The following is a 21,289-nucleotide window of genomic DNA, read 5'->3' as shown; positions in this document are numbered from 1 at the left end:
CAAAATACATAATTCGCAGTATAGTACTACGTTTTACGGAGTTGTCTTGTCGTTCTGAAAAAGATGAAAATCATGTGAAAAAAAGCTGCTTTCTTGCAGAAAAATTTAATAATTAATTCGCAGTATAGTACTACGTTTTATGAAGTTGTCTTGTCGTTCTGAAAAAGATGAAAACCATGTGAAAAAAGCTGCTTTCTTGCAGAAAAATTTAATAATTAATTCGCAGTATAGTATTGCGTTTTATGGAGTTGTCTTGTCGTTCTGAAAAAGATGAAAACCATGTGAAAAAAGCTGCTTTTTTGCAGAAAATTTTAATAACTAATTCGCAGTATATTACTACGTTTTATGGAGTTGTCTTGTCGTTATGAAAAAGATGAAATCCATGTGAAAAAAGCTGCTGTCTTGCAGAAAAATTTAATAATTAATTCGCAGTATAGTACTGTATTTTATGGAGTTGTCTTGTCGTTCTGAAAAAGATGAAAACCATGTGAAAAAAGCTGCTGTCTTGCAGAAAAATTTAATAATTAATTCGCAGTATAGTACTACGTTTTGTGGAGTTGTCTTGTCGTTCTGAAAAAGATGAAAACCATGTGAAAAAAGCTGTTGTCTTGCAGAAAAATTTAATAATTAATTTGCAGTATATTACTACGTTTTATGGAATTGTCTTGTCGTTCTGAAAAAGATGAAATCCATGTGAAAAAAGCTGCTTTCTTGCATAAAATTTAATAATTAATTCGCAGTATAGTACTACGTTTTATGGAGTTGTCTTGTCGTTCTAAAAAAGATGAAATCCATGTGAAAAAAGCTGCTTTCTTTATGTTTCCTCTGTGCAGTGATGGTTTTAGTTCTACTGTTTGTTTTTGTGTTAGGTTTGCAAGGTTTGTGTTTGTGTTGTACTGTTTAAGTAAAATTGCTGTTCAAACGCAATTAAAATAAAATTATTGTTAAAAGATAATTGTTACCATTATTTACATAATGCACTATTTACACAAAGTAAAAACATAAGTAAATCAGTGAGTCCCGCAGCCTGTGTGCTTCAGTGCTGCTGCCGGCCTAAGTCGCATCCCCTGTCGCCCGGGTACACTATCTGGATCATCGTCATCAAGCCACCTCTTTATGTGAGGATGTGCAGCAGCATCGACACCACAACTGGCAGGATAGGAAGAATAGGCCGTCGGGCCGTCAGCAACCTACAAAACAAGTAGTAATCTTAGCATGTGAAAAAGTATATTTGTATTGTACGTGTTGAGTCAAAAAAACTCATCCGCCGCCTGAGTATATGTATCCGTGGTGTCCTCATCAAAGCATGTAGTGGCCTCGAAGATGGGCTGGGACGAAACCTTCATAAGAAAGTTAAAAATTAATTAATGTCAGCTCATTAAGGAAAAGAAAACAAATTAAAATTTTAAAGTAATACAAACATACCTGCGCCTGTGGTAGATCCGCCTCAACCGCCGGGGATGAGGCATAACTCAACCTGCGCCCGCCATCCACGTCCCGGGTGGGCCGATCCTCAGCTACGATAGATGGGCATGCAAAGTACTGGTCTACATCCCCATCGAATGTTCCCGTGATCGACAATGCTCCTGACGGGGTGACCTGCAATGTTGGCAGAGATAGCTGATGGCTGTACGACGACATGCTACTGGATGGCTCATCTACCTGAGGTCCATAACCCGGTTGATCATCTCCAAGAGCCTCATCTCCAAAATCCCCATCATGTCCCTCAACAGGTAGGCCAACAGGTGCCTCATAGCCCCCTTGTTGGGGACCACCTCCTCACCATCCCCCACGACCCCGTGGGGCACCCCTCCCTCGTGCCCTACCCCTGCCTCGTGGGACACCCCTACCCCGATGGTAGTCCTCTGGCGCCGCATACTGAGCCTCGTGTTCCAACCTCGCGGCATCTCTCGCCTGAAACAGGGTCCGACGAGCCACTTGTGCCACCCGCCAGCCATAGTCAACGAGTGCAGGATTGTCGGCATGCTGCTGCATCTCCTGTCCCAACTGGTAGAGGTGATGATGCCCAATAGCCTGTGAAACATTTAAAATATTAATTAAATAACGCTATATAACAATTATAAGATATTAATAAGCCACAAAAACATACCAGTGCCTCGTGCCTCCCGACGTATGGTCTGTAGCGATCGCCAAGTACATGAATGGGGTTCCCGATCATCAGTCGGGTGTGAAGGCGGTACCATGACGTATACAGATGAATAGTGGCCTCCTGGGTAAATGTAGGTGGTGGCGAAATACGGTGACCTCGCTCCTCCCAAATATGGACCTGCTGCTCTAGCCATCCCATATATATATCATCCACCCTGGCACGGTCGTCCCGCTGATAGTGTGTAGCCACCCATCCAGGCTCCCCCGGTATAGGCTGGGGACGATGAAACTGGCGAAGCACACGCTCTGTGGCATGATACTCAACCATATCGAAGAAGATCATCGGGACGGAGGTGCTCCAAAGCAGTCGGTCGATTGAGCAAATATCGGGCAGCTGAGCTAGCAACTCGTCGCTGTATGGCGTCCAGATGAACTACCAAATAATAACATAAAAGTGAGTATGTGCAACACAACTCAATTTAAAACAAGCAAGTGTAGGTACATATTAACCTGTCCATCCACCAGCATATCTAACACATCCCTGACAAGTGGGAGATTATGATGAGCATCGCTCCCTCGGTAGTTCCGACACCGGAGAATCCACCTAGAAGCTAGAGGGAGAAACATATAAGCCTCACCGGGCGCAAGTGGTGGTAGAGGTGGCTGCAACGGCATGATCCGCTGCCAGGCCCAAACCTAAGATAAAAGGTTGATGTAAAATTTATGAGTCATTTCGACCATATAGAATTCGAAGTAATGAACAGAGTATTCGAAAATGTTGTCACCTGTAGGAGGGGCAGAAAACCACATATGTCCACCGCTGGGCCCATGCTCGCCCGGCACATGCTCCTATACAGGTATGCGAGAACAGCAGCACCCCAGCTGTACTGGGGTAAATCATCCAGCCGCTGAAGATGATGGAGAAAGCGCATACTCACAGTACTCCCCGAAGTGTTCGGGAACAAGACACACCCGAAAAGCAGGAGCAGCGCCAACCGCGTGTACCTCTCAATATGGAGATCCTCCGTCTCGCCGGTAATGTCTGGGTGCAAAAATGCCATATGATCTCTGATGGCTGACAAAAGAACGCGACTGCCCCCAGCACCACCCTGAGGTCTATAACCAGTAAACTGCCCCATCATATCCAAAAACTGTGCACGCGTCATGGATCTAATGTACTGGGGCAGTGTCACGGCCCGTCCATCTACGCGCAGCCCGTACAAAACCTGAACATCCTCCAGCATGATGGTGGCCTCTCCAGTGGGCAAGTGAAAAGTGTGCGTCTCCGGTCGCCACTGCTCTACCAAGGCCGTGATAAGAGACCAATCAAGCTGCGTCCGTCCAAGCTCAAAAATCGTATAGAAGCCCGTAGCCTGTAGGCGCGCGACTACGCGGGCATGGAAAGGATGCTCCACGATGAACTCCCACAAATCGTCAAGTCTCCTGGGGCGGAGAGCCTGCTCCGATAGCTGTCCCTCCCATACATAGGAGGACCTATGGTCGCCCTGCAACACTAATAGCTGATCCTCGGCAGGTCCAGGATGCGCAGTCGGAGGAAAGGCCATGTCGTCTATTATAATTTAAACAAAATTAATTGTGTGTGTTAGTTTAATAAATTAAATAATTATTTTTAATATTGGACTGAGTAATTATCTATGGGTCTGAGGCTACGATATTTAAGGCCTGGTAGCACCAAGCTATCCTTAATTATTATGTGTGTCATTTTCAACATTTTTTTAGAAATTTGTTTGTTTAATAAATTAAATTAAAAATTCTTGAATTGGGCTTAATAATTATGTATGGCCTTCCAGGCTCGATATTTGAGGCCCGGTAGCACCAAGCTATACTTAATTATTATGTGTGTTATTTTCAATATTTTTTAGAAATTTGTTAGTTTAATTAATTAAATTAAAAATTCTTGAATTGGACTTAATAATTATGAATGGCTTCCAGGCTCGATATTTGAGGCCCGGTAGCACCAAGCTATACTTAATTATTATGTGTGTCATTTTCAATATTTTTTAGAAATTTGTTAGTTTAATTAATTAAATTAAAAATTCTTGAATTGGACTTAATAATTATGAATGGCTTCCAGGCTCGATATTTGAGGCCCGGTAGCACCAAGCTATACTTAATTATTATGTGTGTCATTTTCAATATTTTTTAGAAATTTGTTAGTTTAATAAATTAAATTAAAAATTCTTGAATTGGACTTAATAATTATGAATGGCTTCCAGGCTCGATATTTGAGACCCGGTAGTACCAAGCTATACTTAATTATTATGTGTGTCATTTTCAACATTTTTTAGAAATTTGTTTGTTTAATAAATTAAATTAAATATTCTTGAATTGGACTTAATAATTATGTATGGGTTCCCAGGCTCGATAATTGACCCCCGGTAGTACCAACTTATCCTTAATTATTATGCGTGTCAATTTCAGCATTTTTACAATTTTGTTAATTTAATAAATTAAATAATTAATTATTGAATTGGACTGAGTAATTATCTATGAGTTCCGGGCTCGATATTTGAGTTATTTGACAACATATATTAATTTGTTACTTTTGTAAGTTTATTTTTATAAATTGAATAATTAATATTGTAAAGTGTTATTGGATAGAGTTTGCAGTTACTACATACTTAAGGTTCTATATTTTACTAAGCTAAAAGGCTCTATATTTTGCACTCTACGCTAAAAGGCTCTATATTTTACTAAGCTAAAAGGCTCTATATTTTACTACGCTAAAAGGCTCTTTATTTTACTACGCTAAAAGGTCACTATTACATATAAAAACAACAAACATAACATACAAATATGAACAACAAACTAAATAAATAATATTTATTTATTATTTAACCAAATAAAAACATAACATTAACAATACAAATTATTTATCATATTTTTTTTTCCCAAAGCTAATAAATCAATCCGGGTATAAATAAGATACAAATTTAAATACAAACATAACACAAATTAACATGGAAACATATTAAACAATACAAATATGCATGTACTATACGAGTTTCGACATAAACAAAATCGAAATACCTCGATTTAAGTTTTTGAATTTGATTGAAATCGAATTTTTGCACCCGAAAGAATGAATCCAAAGCTTGTCTTGTGTGTGGGACCTACACTCTTTGCTTTTTAGGTGACGGGTGGGGCCCAATTTTTTTTTTTAATGTGACGAGGAGGGACCAGCAGTGGGGAGCAGATTATTTTTTAATGGGGGAGGAGTCTGCGAATTGTCTTGGGGAAGAAGAAGGGCCTTTATTTTATTAAAGCAATTCGCAGTACTATACTGCGAGTTACTTAAACGCAGTATAGTACTGCGAATTGCTTTAATAAAATAAAGCTGAAAATAAAGCTGGGCCCAAAATCAGAGTGTACTCAATTCGCAGTATTGTACTGCGAATTAGTTTAGAAAAAATAATTTTTTAATAATACGAGTACAATACTGCGAATTACTTTAACGGCTAAATTTTCGTTAACGTAATTCGCAGTATAGTACTGCGAATTAGGTAGTTACGTAACTTTTTTTGTTTAGTAGTAAAAACGTGTTTTTTGTCCAAAAAATTATTAGAAAAGTTTCGGACTATCACTGGCCTTTACTATTGAAGTCATATATATCCATAGGGAGACACTAAAAAGTGCAGTTCGCTGTACAAAATATCCCGTATTTATGAAAGGTCCGGGAAGACCGCATCCCAAAGGGATGTGATGTAGACAATCTACCCTGATGCAAATTTTAGTGATTGATTTAAGCCGTGACTTAAAAGTCACACGGAGACTGTATCGGCTAAAATTAAGTTAGTTATGTGATGATATGCCATGACACGTGGGTCAATAGAAGAATGACAGTTGGCGAAGAATAAGTTGAAGAGGCACGAGCTTTAACAGATACGGGTAAAGATTCAAGAAAACTAGAAGGAATGGGTGCTCGAACCTCTTGATAATTTGAAGAAGCATCAGAGGAATGAACCTAGATAGTAAAAAAGTATAGATACGTATTACTAGAAGTTAATGAGCATTAATTACAGAAAACATTACAGAATCTGTACTAAACAGTTACGATTGACAATTATAACGTTACATTAAATGTCATTAATTGCCCATAATGACTCCATTATGGGAGGAAAGAAACGTATTACTTAGAAGTAGCTATAAAAGGAGAGGGATACACATTAGTAAGGACACGAAATACTATTGAAATACACTGATTTACTTTGCTTTTTATCCAACTATTGTTTATATAATTTATTCTTATTTTTATTTGATTATCAGTAACCTGAGTTCTTCTAATAGCAGGCTTTGACCTAAATTCCTATTTTTTGGTTAAACAATTTGGTTCCGTTACCCGGAATCTAATAATCTATTACTTCATAAATTAACTTTTTTGTCAAATCAATCATGTCAAATGTCAATGACAAAAATCAAGGAGACCGTCAAAGGAGAATCAGCAAGGTGATGGAACACCGGTTCCTTCCCCACGAAATTCTCCTCGACAATCTCGAGAAGGAACTCCTGATGGATCTCAATCAAATGCAAATGATCAGTTTGAAAATGATGAGGCTATCAACGAAGCTTTGAAAAAGTTAATCGCTCAACAGGTCAGCAAAGCTCTTGAGGCCTTCGCTAACCAGTTACCAGTTGTGCCATCAACATCAACTCCAAACAACAACACCTTAGAAAATCCTTGCTCAGGACTCGTTAACTCGGGCAGTAGAAGAACTCCTAGCGAATCTCGTGATGGAGGGTCAGGTAACCCAATTAATTTTGATTTACAAATTAGTACTAACTTTGCAGAAACAGCTCAAGGAACAGAGCGATCGCATAGAGAAAATACCTGGAGTACCGCCTGTAATCTAGGGGATAGATATGGTCAAATACTCACAACAACCTTGGAAGCCAAGTACTGCTCCTTTACCAATTCCAAAGAAATTTAAGATGCCCGATATTCTAAAATACGATGGAATAACTGATCCACGGGATCACGTAACTGCATTCACAACTAGTGTAAAAGGCAACGACTTGACCAAGCAGGAATTGAATCAGTTTTGGTCAAAGTATTCGGAGAAATACTCACTAAGGGAGCATTAACATGGTATTCTCTTTTACCCGATAATTCTATAGATTCTTTTGCTGAACTTGCAGATTCATTCATCAAAGCACACTCGGGAGCTCAAAAAGTTGAGAAAAGAATGGAGGACATTTTTAAAATAAAGCAAGTAGATACAGAGCTGCTCAGGGAATTTGTAGACAGGTTCCAGCGTGAAAGGATGATGTTGCCACGTGTACCAGATAACTGGGAAGCTATGGAATTTGCCAGCAATCTAAATGAAAAGAGTTCAGAAGCCACAAGGAGACTCAAGGAAAGTCTACGAGAATTTCCAGCTACAACTTGGAATGAAGTTTATAACAGATACAACACGAAGCTGCGGATAGAAGAAGATACTATCATTCAATCTCAAAGGGATGAAAAGGTAAGTTTAAGGCGAGCTGAAACTGAAAAAAGGTTCGGTAAAAACAGGTATGAACCTTACATGGGACCAGCAGGAAGAGACTCGCGTTCAAAGCAGGAAAACCCAAGGTATGATCATAGATCAAGAGATAGGGAGTCAGGTTCATCATCAAGGTTCGGGAAAGAACGAAACACGCGAGAGACGCGTGATGATGACAGAAGCTCTAAGGCGAAGATCGGCGGTTACAGTTTTAATGTAAGCACATCCGAATTGGTGGCAGTTTTAAGGAGCATGGACGACAAGGTACGCTGGCCAAAATAAATGAGATCAAACCCGAATAGGCGAAATCCTGATTTTTGGTGCGAGTTTCACCATGATCACGGTCACGAAACGGCGAATTGTAGATTGCTGCAAGGTGAAGTAGAACATTTATTGTAACAAGAGTATTTAACTGAATTATTTAGTGAAAAAGGAAAGCAGGCATATATGAAAAACAGACAGGAGCCTCCAAAACCCCCTTCACCAAAAAGGATGGTTAATGTAAGTGGAGGAGAAGAGATCAATGGTGTAACAACAACGAGGAAGGTGTCAAAAATAACGGTCACACACGGGAAGCGAGTTCGACAGCTTTAGAAGAAGATAACATAACATTCGATGATGCGGGCGCGAATGGTGTATTAACCCCACATAATGATGCACTGGTAATATCTTTACTTGTACATGACTCTAATGTGAAATGAGTTTTGATTGATCCAGGCAGTTCCGTGAATATCATTCTTTTAAGAGTGGTAAATGAGATGCAAGCTGATGATAAGTTGATACCCAAGGCTCAAACGTTGTCCGGTTTTGACAACTCGAGCGTCGTAGCAAAAGGCGAGATAACACTAACTACATTCGCTGAAGGAGTAGTTAAAGATACCAAATTTCAAGTGGTTGAAATGGATATGGCTTATAACATGATTCTTGGTAGACCATGGATTCGTGAGATGGAAGCTGTTCCATCGACTTTGCATCAAGTTATTAAATTCCCTTCACGATGGGGAATACATCAAATCCGTGGTGATCAACAAGCGTCTAGGAGCATTAATTTCGTAGCGGATTCAAGTTCAAAAAATGAAGAAAAATAGCAATCACAAAATTCAGTTGAGGATGCTGCAACACAAGCCTCAACTAAGCATGGGAGAATAGATGTAGACTCGAGGCCTGATACCATCCAAGAATCAGAGAAAAATGAAAACATCAAAACAACAATTGAGGAATTGGAAGCTGTAGTACTATTTCCATCTTGGCCTGAGAGGAAAGTCTACATCGGGACCAAATTAAGTCAAGAAATGAAAGGTAAGTTGACTGAATTTTTAAAAACTAACATAGATTGTTTTGTCTGGTCCCATTCTGATATGACAGGTATACCTCTGGAAGTTATGACCCACAAATTAAACGAAGATCCATCGTACTCGCTTGTCAAGCAAAAGAAAAGAAAGCAAGGATCTTTCAAAAACCAGGTGATTCAAGATGAGGTGCAAAAACTTTTAAAAATTGGGTCCATCCGCGAGGTAAAATATCCAAATTGGTTAGCTAATACTGTAGTAGTACCTAAAAAAGAACAGTAAGTGGCGAGTTTGTGTGGATTACACTGACTTAAATAAGGCTTGTCCTAAAGATTCTTTTCCATTACCGCATATAGATAGACTAATCGATGCTACTACAGGGCATGAATTGTTAAGTTTTTAGATGCATATTCAGGGTATAATCAGATAAAAATGGATCCTATAGATGAGGAAAAAACTTCATTTATAACAGACATGGGGACTTACTGTTACAAGGTAATGTCATTTTGTCTCAAGAATGCTGGAGCCACATATCAAAGGCTGGTGACAAAAATGTTTCAAGAACATCTAGGGAAAACCATGGAAGTCTATATATTCCCTCCGTTTAATATTAAATGAGGTACTTTCCTTTTTAGTCAGTTGTAAATCAAATGACACATTTCTAAATTTGGAAATAATTCAACTTTAAACTCTTTCATTTTACTCATTTAGCCTTAATGAGAAGCTTTTATAGCCATACAAATGTCATGGCCCCACAAACTTTTTACCCCTTAAGCTTTTAAGACCACAAGTTTCAAAGTCTTCTTCTTTTTTCTTAAACTCCGTGCCGAGTCAAACTATCTCATATAATATGAAACGGAGGGAGTAGATGATATGCCGGTCAAGTCACAACAAGCAGGGACTCATATTCAACACCTGTCTGATACATTTCAGATTCTTCGTAAATTTAATATGAAATTAAATTCTGAGAAGTGTGAATTTGGAGTTTCGTCAGGTAAGTTTTTGGGATTTCTTGTTTCTAACCGTGGAATTGAAGTAAATCCCGTGCAGATCAGAGCTAATGAGGAAATTCCGGATACACTGACGAGTAAAAAAGAAGTACAGAGATTGATAAGAAGAATAGCTGCTTTGGGAAGGTTTATTTCCAAATCGTCAAAAAAATGTTTCAGGTTCTTCTCAGCCCTAAAAAAGCAAGATCAATTTGAATGGACTGAAGAATGTCAACAGGCGCTTAGAAACTTGAAAGTATATTTGCCAAATCCACCGTTACTCGCAAAACCAAAAGATGGGGAAAAATTACTCATTTACTGTGCTGTTTTAGAAGTGGCGGTAAATGCAGTGTTAGTTCGAGAAGACCAAGGTAAACAATCTCCGATTAATTATGTCAGCAAGTCATTATTAGATGCTGAGACTTGGTATCCTCATCTAGAAAAACTTGCACTTGCGTTAATTATGGCATCTAGGAAATTAAGACCTTATTTTCAATGTCATCCCACTTCTATAGTAACTGCCTACCCCTTACGTAATATATTGCATAAGCAAGAGTTATCAGGTAGATTAGCCAAGTGGGCCATTGAATTGAGTGAATATGACATTACATATTAACCTAGAACTGCAATAAAGTCACAAGTTTTAGCAGATTCTATGGCAGATTTTAGTCAAGGGATACAATTAGAAGCAGAAAAAGAATTGCAAGTGTTTAACGGGTCTAATCCAGGTACTTGGACCTTATTCACTGATGGTTCATCTAATGTAAAAGGGGCAAGTCTAGGTATTGTTTTGGTACCACCCACGGTAGAAACCATACGACAAGGCATAAAATGTCACGCTATTACTAGTAATGAGGCAGACTATGAAGCTGTGATTGCAGATTTAGAACTGGAACGAGAGCTTGGTATAGAACAGGTCGTAATTAAAAGCGATTCACGGCTCGTAGTTAACCAAATGCTGGGGGACTTATACAGCCAGAGAGACAAGGATGCAGCAATACCTAGAAAAGGCACGAGATTTAGTCAGGCAATTTCAATCTTGGAAAGTCGTTCGGATACCAAGAGAGGAAAATGCCGAGGCAGACGCCCTGGCTAATCTTGCGTCTGCTGCAGAAGTAACAAATGACGAAAATGCTTCTGTGATTCATTTATTTCATTCGGTACTTGATCAAGACAAAAATAAGGTAAATTTCAATAATTTAACTTGGGATTGGCGAAACGAGATTGTCAATTTTTTGCAGTATGGAATTTTACCTGAAGATAAGAAAAAGGCTCAAGCACTACGCAAAAAAGTTGCTCGATATTTTTTAAAGCAAAGCAATCTTTATCGTAAAATGTTCGGTGATCCTTTAGCAAGATGCCTCGCGCCTTCTTAAACAAAGTATGTGATGAGAGAAATACACGAGGGACATTGTGAAAATCACGCGGGAGGAAGATCTTTAGTAAAAGCTATGATTAGAGCCGGTTATTATTGGCCAAAAATGGAAGAGGACGTGGAAAATTTTGTGGCTAAATGTAATAAGTGTCAAAGATACGGTAACAACATGCATCGACCTGCTGAATTATTACATCCGGTAATTGCACCATGACCTTTTATGAAGTGGGGAATGGATATCGTGGGTCCACTACCGCAAGCCAAAGGTAAGGTAAGATTTTTATTAGTGCTCACTGATTATTTTATTAAGTGGGTAGAAGCAGGAGCTTTTAAACAGGTACGAGAAAAAGAGGCCAGAGACGTCATCTGGCGAAACATCATATGCCGGTTCGGAGTACCGAAGGAAAATGTATGTGATAACGGCCCGCAATTTATAGGCACACAAATCACAATTTTTTCCAAAGTTGGCAAATTATAAGGATTACCTCAACTCCTTACCATTCGGTGGGTAATGGACAAGCTGAATCAAGAAATAAAGTCATTATCAACAGCTTGAAAAAAAGATTGGAGAAATCTAAAGGCAATTGGCCAGAGGTGTTACCTGGGGTCTTGTGGGTTTATCGAACAACGGCAAAAACAAGTACGGGGGAAACACCGTTCTCACTTGTATATGGAGCTGAAGCTTTAATTCCAGTCGAGATAGGAGAACCAAGTACGAGATATACTCAAGCTACTGAGGAATCAAACGAAGAAGAGATGCGGGTAAACCTGGATTTACTTGAAGAAAGGAGGGAAGCTGCTTCAATAAGGATGGCAGCACAAAAACAAGTTATGGAGCGGTACTACAACCGCAAAGCTCGTCTCAGATGCTTCAAGATTGGGTACTTCGTACTCAAGAAATTTTTCCAATCCACGAGGGCAGCTAATGCAGGAAAGTTAAGTCCAACTTGGGAATGACCTTATAAGATTCATGGTATCGCAGGAAAAGGAGCATACGAGCTTGAAACATTGGATGGCAAGATTCTACCTTCAAATTGGAATGTTGTTCATCTGAAGAGATACTATTTCTAAGGAAAAAAAATACCACGGGCAGGTATCCCCATTAACAATTTTTATTTTTAATTATTAAAGTTTTACTAACGATTTTAGATGATAGGCAAAAAGCTAGCCCGCACTAAATGATGAATTACGACCTGAAAGACACGCGGAAAGAACATAATTCCCGGTCTAGGGTTACAACTATTCTGATGGAAATTGAAAAGGGTTAAGCAGTCTTCATCTATAATCGTACCTCCGAGTCCCGTATGTTTTCTCTTTTCAGGAAAAGGACCGCATGGAAGGAATAATCAAGTGCTCGAGATTTCATACTTCAAAGCTCAAACACTTGGGGGACTATATAATATACGTATGATATATGTATAAAGAAGGCAAAGAAGACTGAAAACAACTGAAGTCCAAGTCAAGCCCAAAAGTCTACTCATCAAATATCAAGTTCAGAGCAAACTCACGAGCCAATAACACAAGCCAACCAAAAAATATTCATATAGATTTTAAAATCTTACGATGTTTAGGTTAAAGGCAGTATTTAGCCATGGGTCATAAAGAAACCCTTGGATTTTCTTTTTGCAAATATGTTGTAAAGAAAACAGTTACAGAAAAGTAATAGAAGATATTTCAATACATGTAAGATGTTATTTAAACTTGTTAAATTTCAAATGAAAACTTTATTTAAGTTATTTCAAGAAGCATGTGTGTTCCTATTTCTTTTTTCGTATATTTACACTATTATGAAGTTGATGCGTCTTCTTCATTAAGTGTCGTATATAAAAGGGCCCTCTTTTATAAATTCATGTTTGATTCAAAGATCCATGAAACTAACAAAGCATCTTTAAAAAAATGCAAAAAGGGTAAGATAAAAACCCACGAATTAAAAAGCTAGACCTTGAATATAAAGGCAAAAAAGAGTAAAACAGAAGCTCAGGATAATTAAGTTGGAACAAAAACTTTATAATATTAAGTTTAGACTAAGTGTAAACTTAGTCATAAACTGATTGTCATTTTTTTACAAAATGCCCCGAAAAGACTTGGGGACTTGTCATTTCCAAAAGCTTAACCCCCAAATGGGACCAGGGGTAAAACCATAAATTCCACCAAGAAAAAAAAGAGGATTCAAACTTCTTAAACTTTCACTATGGGGCAGAAGAAGAGACTAAAGCGGCATCATCAGCAACAGAAGGCTCGAATTGATTTGAAGGAGCTGGGACATCCACTGTACCTATATCAGCTTCGACATGCTCAGGAGTATCAGCCATGGGAGAATGAAAACTTTGGCCTTTCTGAGTTTTCTAAATAGTTTCCTTTATCTTAGCTAACTCAGCATCCAAATTAAAACCCTCTTGGGCCTTGGCTAGCCTCCACAAGGGTATCATAGCGTGTGTTTAAAATAGCTCAACTCAATTCAGTAGCAGTTTTGTCCTCAAGAGCCTCATAATCTCTTTCCCATTGGTCAATCTCATTCTTGAGCTCTTCCTTCTCGGCTAAAGCAGCATCATAAGAAGATCGCAAAAGGGCAAGTGAACTTTCTAAAAATCTGACCTTATCAAAAGACACACGAAGATCTTCTTGGGTCTGGATGAGTATTTGAACAAGTTCACCTGCATAAACTTCTTTTTTGTTCAGCAAGGCCTTCAATCCTCTAAACTCTTCGCTGGCTTTGGAGAGTTGCTCAGAAAATGATGTCTCAAGGAGATTTTTATCCTTGGCAGCCTGATTGGAAGAAGCTTTTCAACCGCTAACTCTGAAATCAAGACCTTCAACTGGTTCTCTAAGGTACACTTGCTTTCTTCTAACATTTCCATATCAAGCTGAAGACTTTCATACTGTTCTTTCCAATTGTCTGCTTCAATTTGATAATCATGCATTAACTTCTCCGTATGAGAAACCCTCTTCATCTTCTCTGTACCAATAAGATTGATCTAAAAAACAAAAAAAAGGGTAAGAACTTTAGTAAAAGGAGAATGGAATAGAACGTAAAAAGAATCAAATACCTTCGGTGACGATTGAACTATGTCATTAAAACCCACGAGAAAAAAGCTGTTCATCAGAGTCACGAGCTGCCGCAGGAATATCATCGTTAGAACTCACCAAGGTAGCTTTAACAAGCTCAGTCATGGGAACAGAACGGGGAGGAGTAGCTTCATCATCTGAAAAGACGCGTCTTCTGACCCGCGGCCTTTTAACCAAGGAACTTCTATCCTATTCCTCATCCTCCTTAGAGTCCAGGGTCGCATCAGCCTTCCTTTTCGATGAAGAACTCAAGATTATCTCTTGATCTCTTTCCAAAGAAACTCTGGAAGCCGCGATTGCATCAGCACTTACACCACGTGTGCGAAACCCTGATAAAAAGAAGGGTCAAATAAACTCCAAAGGAAAGATGAACAAAAATATAAAAAAAGGGGTAAAAAATTTACCATGATTTTAACCTTCCAACCAAACCTGTGTGAAAGGTTTTTCCAAGATCTGCCTTCCATCGGCGCAACAGTCGATAATTTTTCTACCCAACCATGGAAATTGGGAATCTCATCAACAGTTCTCATGGTTGCTGAAAAAAGAGAAAGTTAAATAGCAGCGGGAAAAATAAATCCCTTCAAAATAAAAAAGGAAAAAAAAGACAGAAAAGTTGTAAAAGTAAAACTTACGTGCAAAATTTCACTTTTCAGGAAATGGAATATTTTCTTCACCTACTAAAATAACAGTAGGGGCAACAACAAATCTGGCATACCAGCAACGGTCCTTGTCATCGTCAGGGCTAACTAACACTCTCTTACTCCTCGCCACTAAAGTGAAGATCCCATGTCGAAAAAACTTAGGGGAGTAGAGGTGGATCAAATGAAAGAAAGTAAAAGGCAAATTAGCCAACCTTGCTAAGTGCCTTAGACAAGCAACAACCCTCTATACAATGGGGCTAATTTGTCCTAGGCAAAGGTTGAAAAAATGACAGAACTCAATGATAATAGGATCAATGGGGGGTTTGAAATTCAGTGTAAAGGGATATGTATACACAAAAGAAAATTCAGTCATGTAAGATGTAATTCTTTGGTTTGCATATGGGAATTATGATAGGGAAGTCAGGTCTCCAATCGCAATCCCTACAGACAACAGAGATTAAACCTTCGGTAATCTGAGAAGGGTAAACATCAGCACAATCCAAAGAAGACATAGAAGAAACTTGATTCCTAATCGATTCTCTATTAGAGTAAAAAGATAGTTCAGAAGGAACAATTTCATCTACTAAAGGTTCACGAAGTGGTTCATTGGAGTCTCTATTTCTAGAAGAAGATCTATTTGAAAGAGAATCCCTAGTTCTAGAAGGAGGGGTGGAACTCGATGGAGGTAAAGAAACACCTCGTATTGATGAAAACCCTAAACTACATAATCTACCCCCTCTTTTGCTTCTAACATGAGCAAGGGAAAGTTCGTCAACAATGGGGACTCTTCGGGGATTAGGGTTTGAAGAAGACATGGCTGTACGAGGAAGAAAACAAGAATAAATATTCTAAGATAGGTAACTTTTTATGAGAAAGACAAAGACAAAAGTTATATTTATACTCAGAAGCAACCGTGAAAGAAAAGGTGTAATGATGGAAACTATCACTTCGTAATTGATGAAGCCGCAAAAAAGCCCTAAAAGACGCTGAAGAGTTGCAGATCCAATCAGAAGAGGCCACGTGTCACGAGCATTAAATGGAAGTGACATATGAAGCGTCAGTTCTGGAAAAGGTATAATGGCGGCAAAAATTCCCGCTTTAAATGAGATCCACTTCCCAAATATTCTATTGTTGAATAAATGGCAAGTGGGGGGACTATCTGTATCGGGTAAAATTAAGTTAGTTATGTGATGATATGTCATGACACGTGAGTCAATAGAAGAATGACAGTTGGCGAAGAATAAGTTGAAGAGGCACGAGCTTTAACAGATACGGGTAAAGATTCAAGAAAACCAGAAGGAATGGGTGCTCGAACCTCTTGATAATTTCAAGAAGCATCGAAAAAATGAACCTAGATAGTAAAAAAGTATATATACGTATTATTGGAAGTTAATGAGTGAGAAGATCTGAAGTTATCATTATAAGGATTAGATGGGGGTGAGCAAGGCTCATGCCTGGGCAGGTTCCCAGGTGACACTTCATGGTGAGCATTATCACTTGCTGAATGTGGAACACTACCTATATCACCGGGAGAAAACAAATCATCTGACAAGTATGATTTCATTTGAGGAAATGAAGGAAAGACTTTGTTTGACTCAGTGAACATAGCAAAAGGGAATACATTCTCATGGAACACTACTTCTCTTGAAACACTTATCTTCTTAGTGGCCAGATTTAGTACCTTGTAGCCTTTTGTCCCAAAGGGATATCCCACAAAAAACATGGGGAGTAGTTCTTGGCTCAAACTTATCTTTGTGTGTTTTGAGAGTGGTAGGGAAACATAAACAACCAAAGCTTCTGAGATGAGAATAGCTTGGTTGTTTTTGGTACAGAAGTTCAAAGGGACATTTTGATTTGAGTGATGAAGAGGGCAGTCTGTTTATTAGGTATGTAGAGGTCAGAATACATTCTCCCCAATACTGCATGGGTAATTTAGAGTGATAGAGTAGAGCCCTGGCTGTTTCTAACAAATATTTGTATTTTCTTTCCACCACACCATTTGTTGTGGTGTGTATGGACATGTTCTTTGATGTACAATGCCCTTTGATTGTAAGAATGAAGTGGTCTCTTGGCTGGTGAACTCAAGACCAGTGTCTGTTCTTATAGTTTTGATATTGGTATTGAATTGTTGCTCTACCATGATAAAGAAGGCCTTAATGGTGTGTAGAGCATTGCTTTTACAGCTTAACAAGTGGGTCCATGTGGACCTGCTGTAATCATCCACAAGAGTAATAAAGTATTTGTATTTATTATGTGTTGCAACATGGTATGGGCCCCACAAGTCAATATGCAGCACTTCAAAGGGTTTCTTAGTTAATGCTGTTCTTTCTGGGAAAGACAACCTGGTTTGTCTTGCCATCGGACAGATGGGACAAAGAAAAGGCTGTTTGGGTGCAAAGGCAACAGGTATAGAGGAAATCCCTTTCATTTTGACAAAAGGTACATGTCCTAATCTGTTATGCCACAAAAGATCAAGTAAAAGTTCTGTAGTAGAGGAATTATTAGACAAAGAGGACTCACTTTTATTTCTTGAACTAGTTACAGAGTAATTTGAATGTGGAAGTGAACTATTTGTATTACTACTATAAGATGGGGTAACCATGGTGGAAGTAACAGGAACAGTAGAAACTAGCTTACTAGTACCAACTAATTGAGTAGAAGGAAGTGAGCTAGATGTCTTAACTACAGAATCTATATTATTCTCATTATTAGTAAAACATGGAAAGGATGCACTAGAAGAATTAGAGAGGGTTGAACCAGTGTTGTAGTTGCTTGAACTGTGTAGATACAGACCAGTCTTGGCTTTACCAATCTCCAGTGGCCTCTTCAGTGAAGGGCCCTGTAGAAGAATACAAATGTAGTTGGTGAATACTACAATACAATCAAATTGGACTGTCAAAGAATGGACTGATATCAGATTGAACTTAAAACTAGGAACAAAAAGGACCTTCTTGAGACTGAATTTTGGACTTAAGTTTACATCACCAACTGTCACCTTAACCTTGTAGCCATTTGGTAGGGTGACTAGGTATGGGTAAACTAAGGTTTTAACAATAGTTAGGATTGATTTGTTATGTGTCATGTGATTTGTGGATCCAGAGTCAAGGATCCAAGTGTCAGCATTTGAACTAGAACTATCACACAAATGATTACTAGAGTCAAAATGAGTAGAGCATGCTGAAATACCTGCAAAGTTCACAGCTCCTCCATTGATGCAATTGCTTGTGGATTTATCTGCTCCTCCTTGAAAACTTTCCAGAATAGTGAGCAGTTGTCCATATTGCTCTTTAGTCAGGCTATGCATTCCTGTTCTTGAGGGCCATTGCCATTTTCCTTTACTGTATCAGCTTCATTTGGTGGTCCAAATACATTTCCAGCAATTCTTCTTCCCTTATTGAACCTGGAACTCTATGGGAATCCATGGAGTTTGTAGCATTTGTCCTTAGTGTGCCCTGGCCTCTTGCAGTAGTCACAGAATGGTCTAGGTCTGCTGTTAAGTTGGTTTCCCTTATATCCACTATAGGTGTTGTTATTTCCCTGTTGTTGTAGTTAGTTCTGAAGTTGCCATTTCCTGATCCACTCACATTCAAGGCAGCAGAGTCCATTGAAAAACTATTACTTGGCTTAGCTTCCCTTTGTTTCTCCTCTTGAATGAGAATAGAGAAGGCTTGCGCTATTGTTGGGAGAGGGTTCATCATCAAAATACTCCCTCTCACGACAGTATACACTTCATTGAGCCCCATCAGGAACTGAATTAATCTTCTATCCTGTTCATCTTTATGTATATTTTCTCTTTCTCCACAGGTGCATTTGCAGGCGCATTTGGCATGAACATTCAGGGTATTAAGTTCTTCCCAAAGTTTCTTCATTTTCGTATAATATCTAGTGATGTACAGGCTTCCTTGGCTCAGATCATTGATCTCTTTTTGCAGTTGATACTTGGTGCCATTGGTTTGATCGTATCTGTATTCTAGTTCTTGCCAAAGCTCCTTAGCATCATTGACGTATTGCAAGCTGTCCGCTAAATCCTTAGACAGTGAGTTTAAGATCCATGAAGTTACCATATCATCGCATCGCTCCTATTGATCAAGGTCTGCCGAATCAGAGTCTGGATTCTTACATTTTTCGGTAATAAACCCTAATTTGTTTTTCATGGAGAGTGCTCTGAGGATTCCTCTTCTCCACGACCTGTAACCAGCTCCGTCAAAGGCTATCAAACTAGCATAGATCCAGCACTTTCCGATGGATGCATGTATAGTGGACTTGTTCAATCTAGGGTTTTGTTCGTCACTGGGGTCACTGGGGCTTCGTCTTCTCCGGCCATGATTCGAATTGACTCGGATGAAACGGTTATCGATGAAGATGAATTGTGTCACGACCCGGATTTTCCACACTCGGGGGTTGTGATGGCGCCTACTTGTAGGAGCTAGGCAAGCCAATTATCAATTACGTCTTTTAGCGAACATCGTCGATATTAGAAACAATGAAGCATTTAATAATAAAGCGGAAGTCTCAAATATATATAACTGAAAGAAATGCGGAAGTTTAACAAAATCCTCTACCCAAGACTGGTGTCACAATACTCACGAACGTCTAGAGAATACTAAATACAAGGTTCGAATGAAACATAAAGTTGTCTGCTTCGGTACAAATGAAAACAAACTGAATAAAATAGAAAGGGACTCCGGGCCTGCGGACGTCAGTAAGGCTACCTCGAATGTCCCTGGACTGAAGTCAGCTCCGGAATCCTCTACTGCTGTCCAAAAGCTGCTACCGGCGCTGTGATCTGTGCAAAAAGATGCACAGAGTGTAGCATCAGCACAACCGACCCCATGTGCTGGTAAGTGCCTAGCCTAACCTCGGCGAAGTAGTGACGAGGCTAGACCAGACTACAGATAAACCTGTGCAGTTACGAAATATATTGCAGAAAAATAAACAGGAAATAAGCAGTTTATAAGGGAGGGGGAGCATGTTGTGGGGAGGCAACAGTTATAAACAGGGAGTCTAAATTCTAAGGTTATAACAGCCAACAGAAACTTAAATCCGGAATAAACACACTTAAGCTATCACTTATTGCGGCGCGCAACCCGATCCTCAATCATCACTGTTGCGGCGTGCAACCGACCCATAATCATCACTGTTGTGGCGTGCAACCCGATCCATATCATTTAGTATTGTTGCGGCGTGCAACCCGATCCACATATATATCATTTATCATTGTTGCGGCGCGCAACCCGATCCATATATTTATATTATTAATCCTCACCCAGGCAACAGTCGAAAATAAGGGGCAAGGGAGTAAACAATTAGTGAAAGAAATCCCGGCAAGGGAACACAATAACACACTAAATCCCGGCAAGGGAGAAAAGTCAATAACTCAATATCATCATCATATCAATAAAACGTCTTGGCAAGGGAATAACCAATATCTCTTTCTTTTTCTTTCATTTCTTAATCTATAACTCACTTTATCATTTGAGCCATAGCTCCAAAGAATTATTTCATATCATATACCTTCACAATTCGCAACACAACTCAAGCCAATGCTTCACGGAGTCTAATAATCATAATCTCTGTCTCATGCTTTTTACAGTATATAGAAATCATCAAATAAGCATGGGAGAATCACAACAAGTTCAGGATAATCTCAATATAAGGACAGACGGTCATGCTAGACACCAGTGTATAGATACTCGTCACCATGCTTATACACCGTACTCGACAAATAGCAATTAGCAAGTAAGACTCTACTCCTATTCCCTCAAGCCAAAGTTAGACCAAACACTAACCTCAACTTCCACGGCTTAATCAATCCACAACGACCGCTTTCCCTCTCGAATTCGGCTCCAACTCAATCAAATCTATGAAACAACGACTTTACAACATTAATATAAGCTAAACAAATCAAACCCAATGCCTAAATATAGTTTTCTAAGCCTTCTCCCCAAAATTCCAAAAATCGACCCCGGGCCCGCTTGGTCAAAACCCGAGGTTCGTACCAATTCCATATCACCCATTCCCCCACGAGCCCGAATATACAATTTATTTTCAAATTCGACCCCAACAGGAGGTCTAAATCGAAGAAAATCGAAAAGCCCTAACTCTACCCATTTCCCCCAATTTCAACCCTAGACTACATGTTTTAGGCCTAGGATTTCAATGGATGATGATAGAAAATGAAGAAAACGAGTTAGATAATACTTACCAAAGAATATTTGGTGAAGAATCGCTCTACAAGTCGCCTTGGGGCTGTGGAGAAGAAGAGCTCGTGTGAAATTTGGAATAATCCCGTCACTGTTCTGTTTTTAGGCTTTTA

The 21,289-nt window shown here is 39.1% G+C and overlaps 3 protein-coding genes across 3 annotated transcripts; all 3 read right to left on the bottom strand.

Annotated features, from left to right (window-relative positions):
• Positions 1–1,779: 1,779 nt before the first annotated feature.
• Positions 1,780–3,674, bottom strand: LOC109244337 (serine/threonine-protein phosphatase 7 long form homolog). The gene is made up of 4 exons (XM_019411404.1): positions 2,928–3,674; positions 2,620–2,772; positions 2,111–2,542; positions 1,780–2,034 (listed from the first exon to the last, which is right to left on the bottom strand). The coding sequence occupies exons 1-4, from the start codon at positions 3,672–3,674 to the stop codon at positions 1,780–1,782; spliced, it is 1,587 nt and encodes a 528-aa protein (XP_019266949.1).
• Positions 3,675–13,714: 10,040 nt separating this feature from the next.
• Positions 13,715–14,397, bottom strand: LOC109244335. Its single transcript, XM_019411403.1, has 3 exons — positions 14,314–14,397; positions 14,077–14,241; positions 13,715–14,032 (listed from the first exon to the last, which is right to left on the bottom strand). Exons 1-3 carry the CDS (start codon positions 14,395–14,397, stop codon positions 13,715–13,717), a joined length of 567 nt encoding a protein of 188 aa, XP_019266948.1.
• Positions 14,398–18,308: 3,911 nt separating this feature from the next.
• LOC109244334 lies at positions 18,309–19,037 on the bottom strand. The gene has a single exon (XM_019411402.1). The coding sequence runs from the start codon at positions 19,035–19,037 to the stop codon at positions 18,309–18,311; it is 729 nt and encodes a 242-aa protein (XP_019266947.1).
• Between the last annotated feature and the right edge of the window lie 2,252 nt (positions 19,038–21,289).

Source organism: Nicotiana attenuata, unplaced genomic scaffold (assembly GCF_001879085.1).
Source record: "Nicotiana attenuata strain UT unplaced genomic scaffold, NIATTr2, whole genome shotgun sequence".
NCBI lineage: Eukaryota > Viridiplantae > Streptophyta > Magnoliopsida > Solanales > Solanaceae > Nicotiana > Nicotiana attenuata.
The sequence above is the reverse complement of the archived record's forward strand: the minus strand, read 5'-3'. Positions and strand labels throughout refer to the sequence as shown.

Bases quoted from the DNA above. Each gene is read 5' to 3' on its own strand.
- LOC109244337 (XM_019411404.1), bottom strand. From the start codon at position 3,674: ATGGCCTTTCCTCCGACTGCGCATCCTGGACCTGCCGAGGATCAGCTA. The intron at 2,773-2,927 runs GTGGACATATGT...ATGCCGTTGCAG, and splicing joins GGGCGAGCATGGGCCCAGCG to CCACCTCTACCACCACTTGC. The intron at 2,035-2,110 runs GTATGTTTTTGT...AATGTTTCACAG, and splicing joins TCGGGAGGCACGAGGCACTG to GCTATTGGGCATCATCACCT.
- LOC109244335 (XM_019411403.1), bottom strand. From the start codon at position 14,397: ATGATATTCCTGCGGCAGCTCGTGACTCTGATGAACAGCTTTTTTCTC. The intron at 14,242-14,313 runs GTATTTGATTCT...TTTGTTTTTTAG, and splicing joins TAGTTCAATCGTCACCGAAG to ATCAATCTTATTGGTACAGA. The intron at 14,033-14,076 runs GTCTTGATTTCA...TCTTCCAATCAG, and splicing joins CCTTAGAGAACCAGTTGAAG to GCTGCCAAGGATAAAAATCT.
- LOC109244334 (XM_019411402.1), bottom strand. From the start codon at position 19,037: ATGGTAACTTCATGGATCTTAAACTCACTGTCTAAGGATTTAGCGGAC.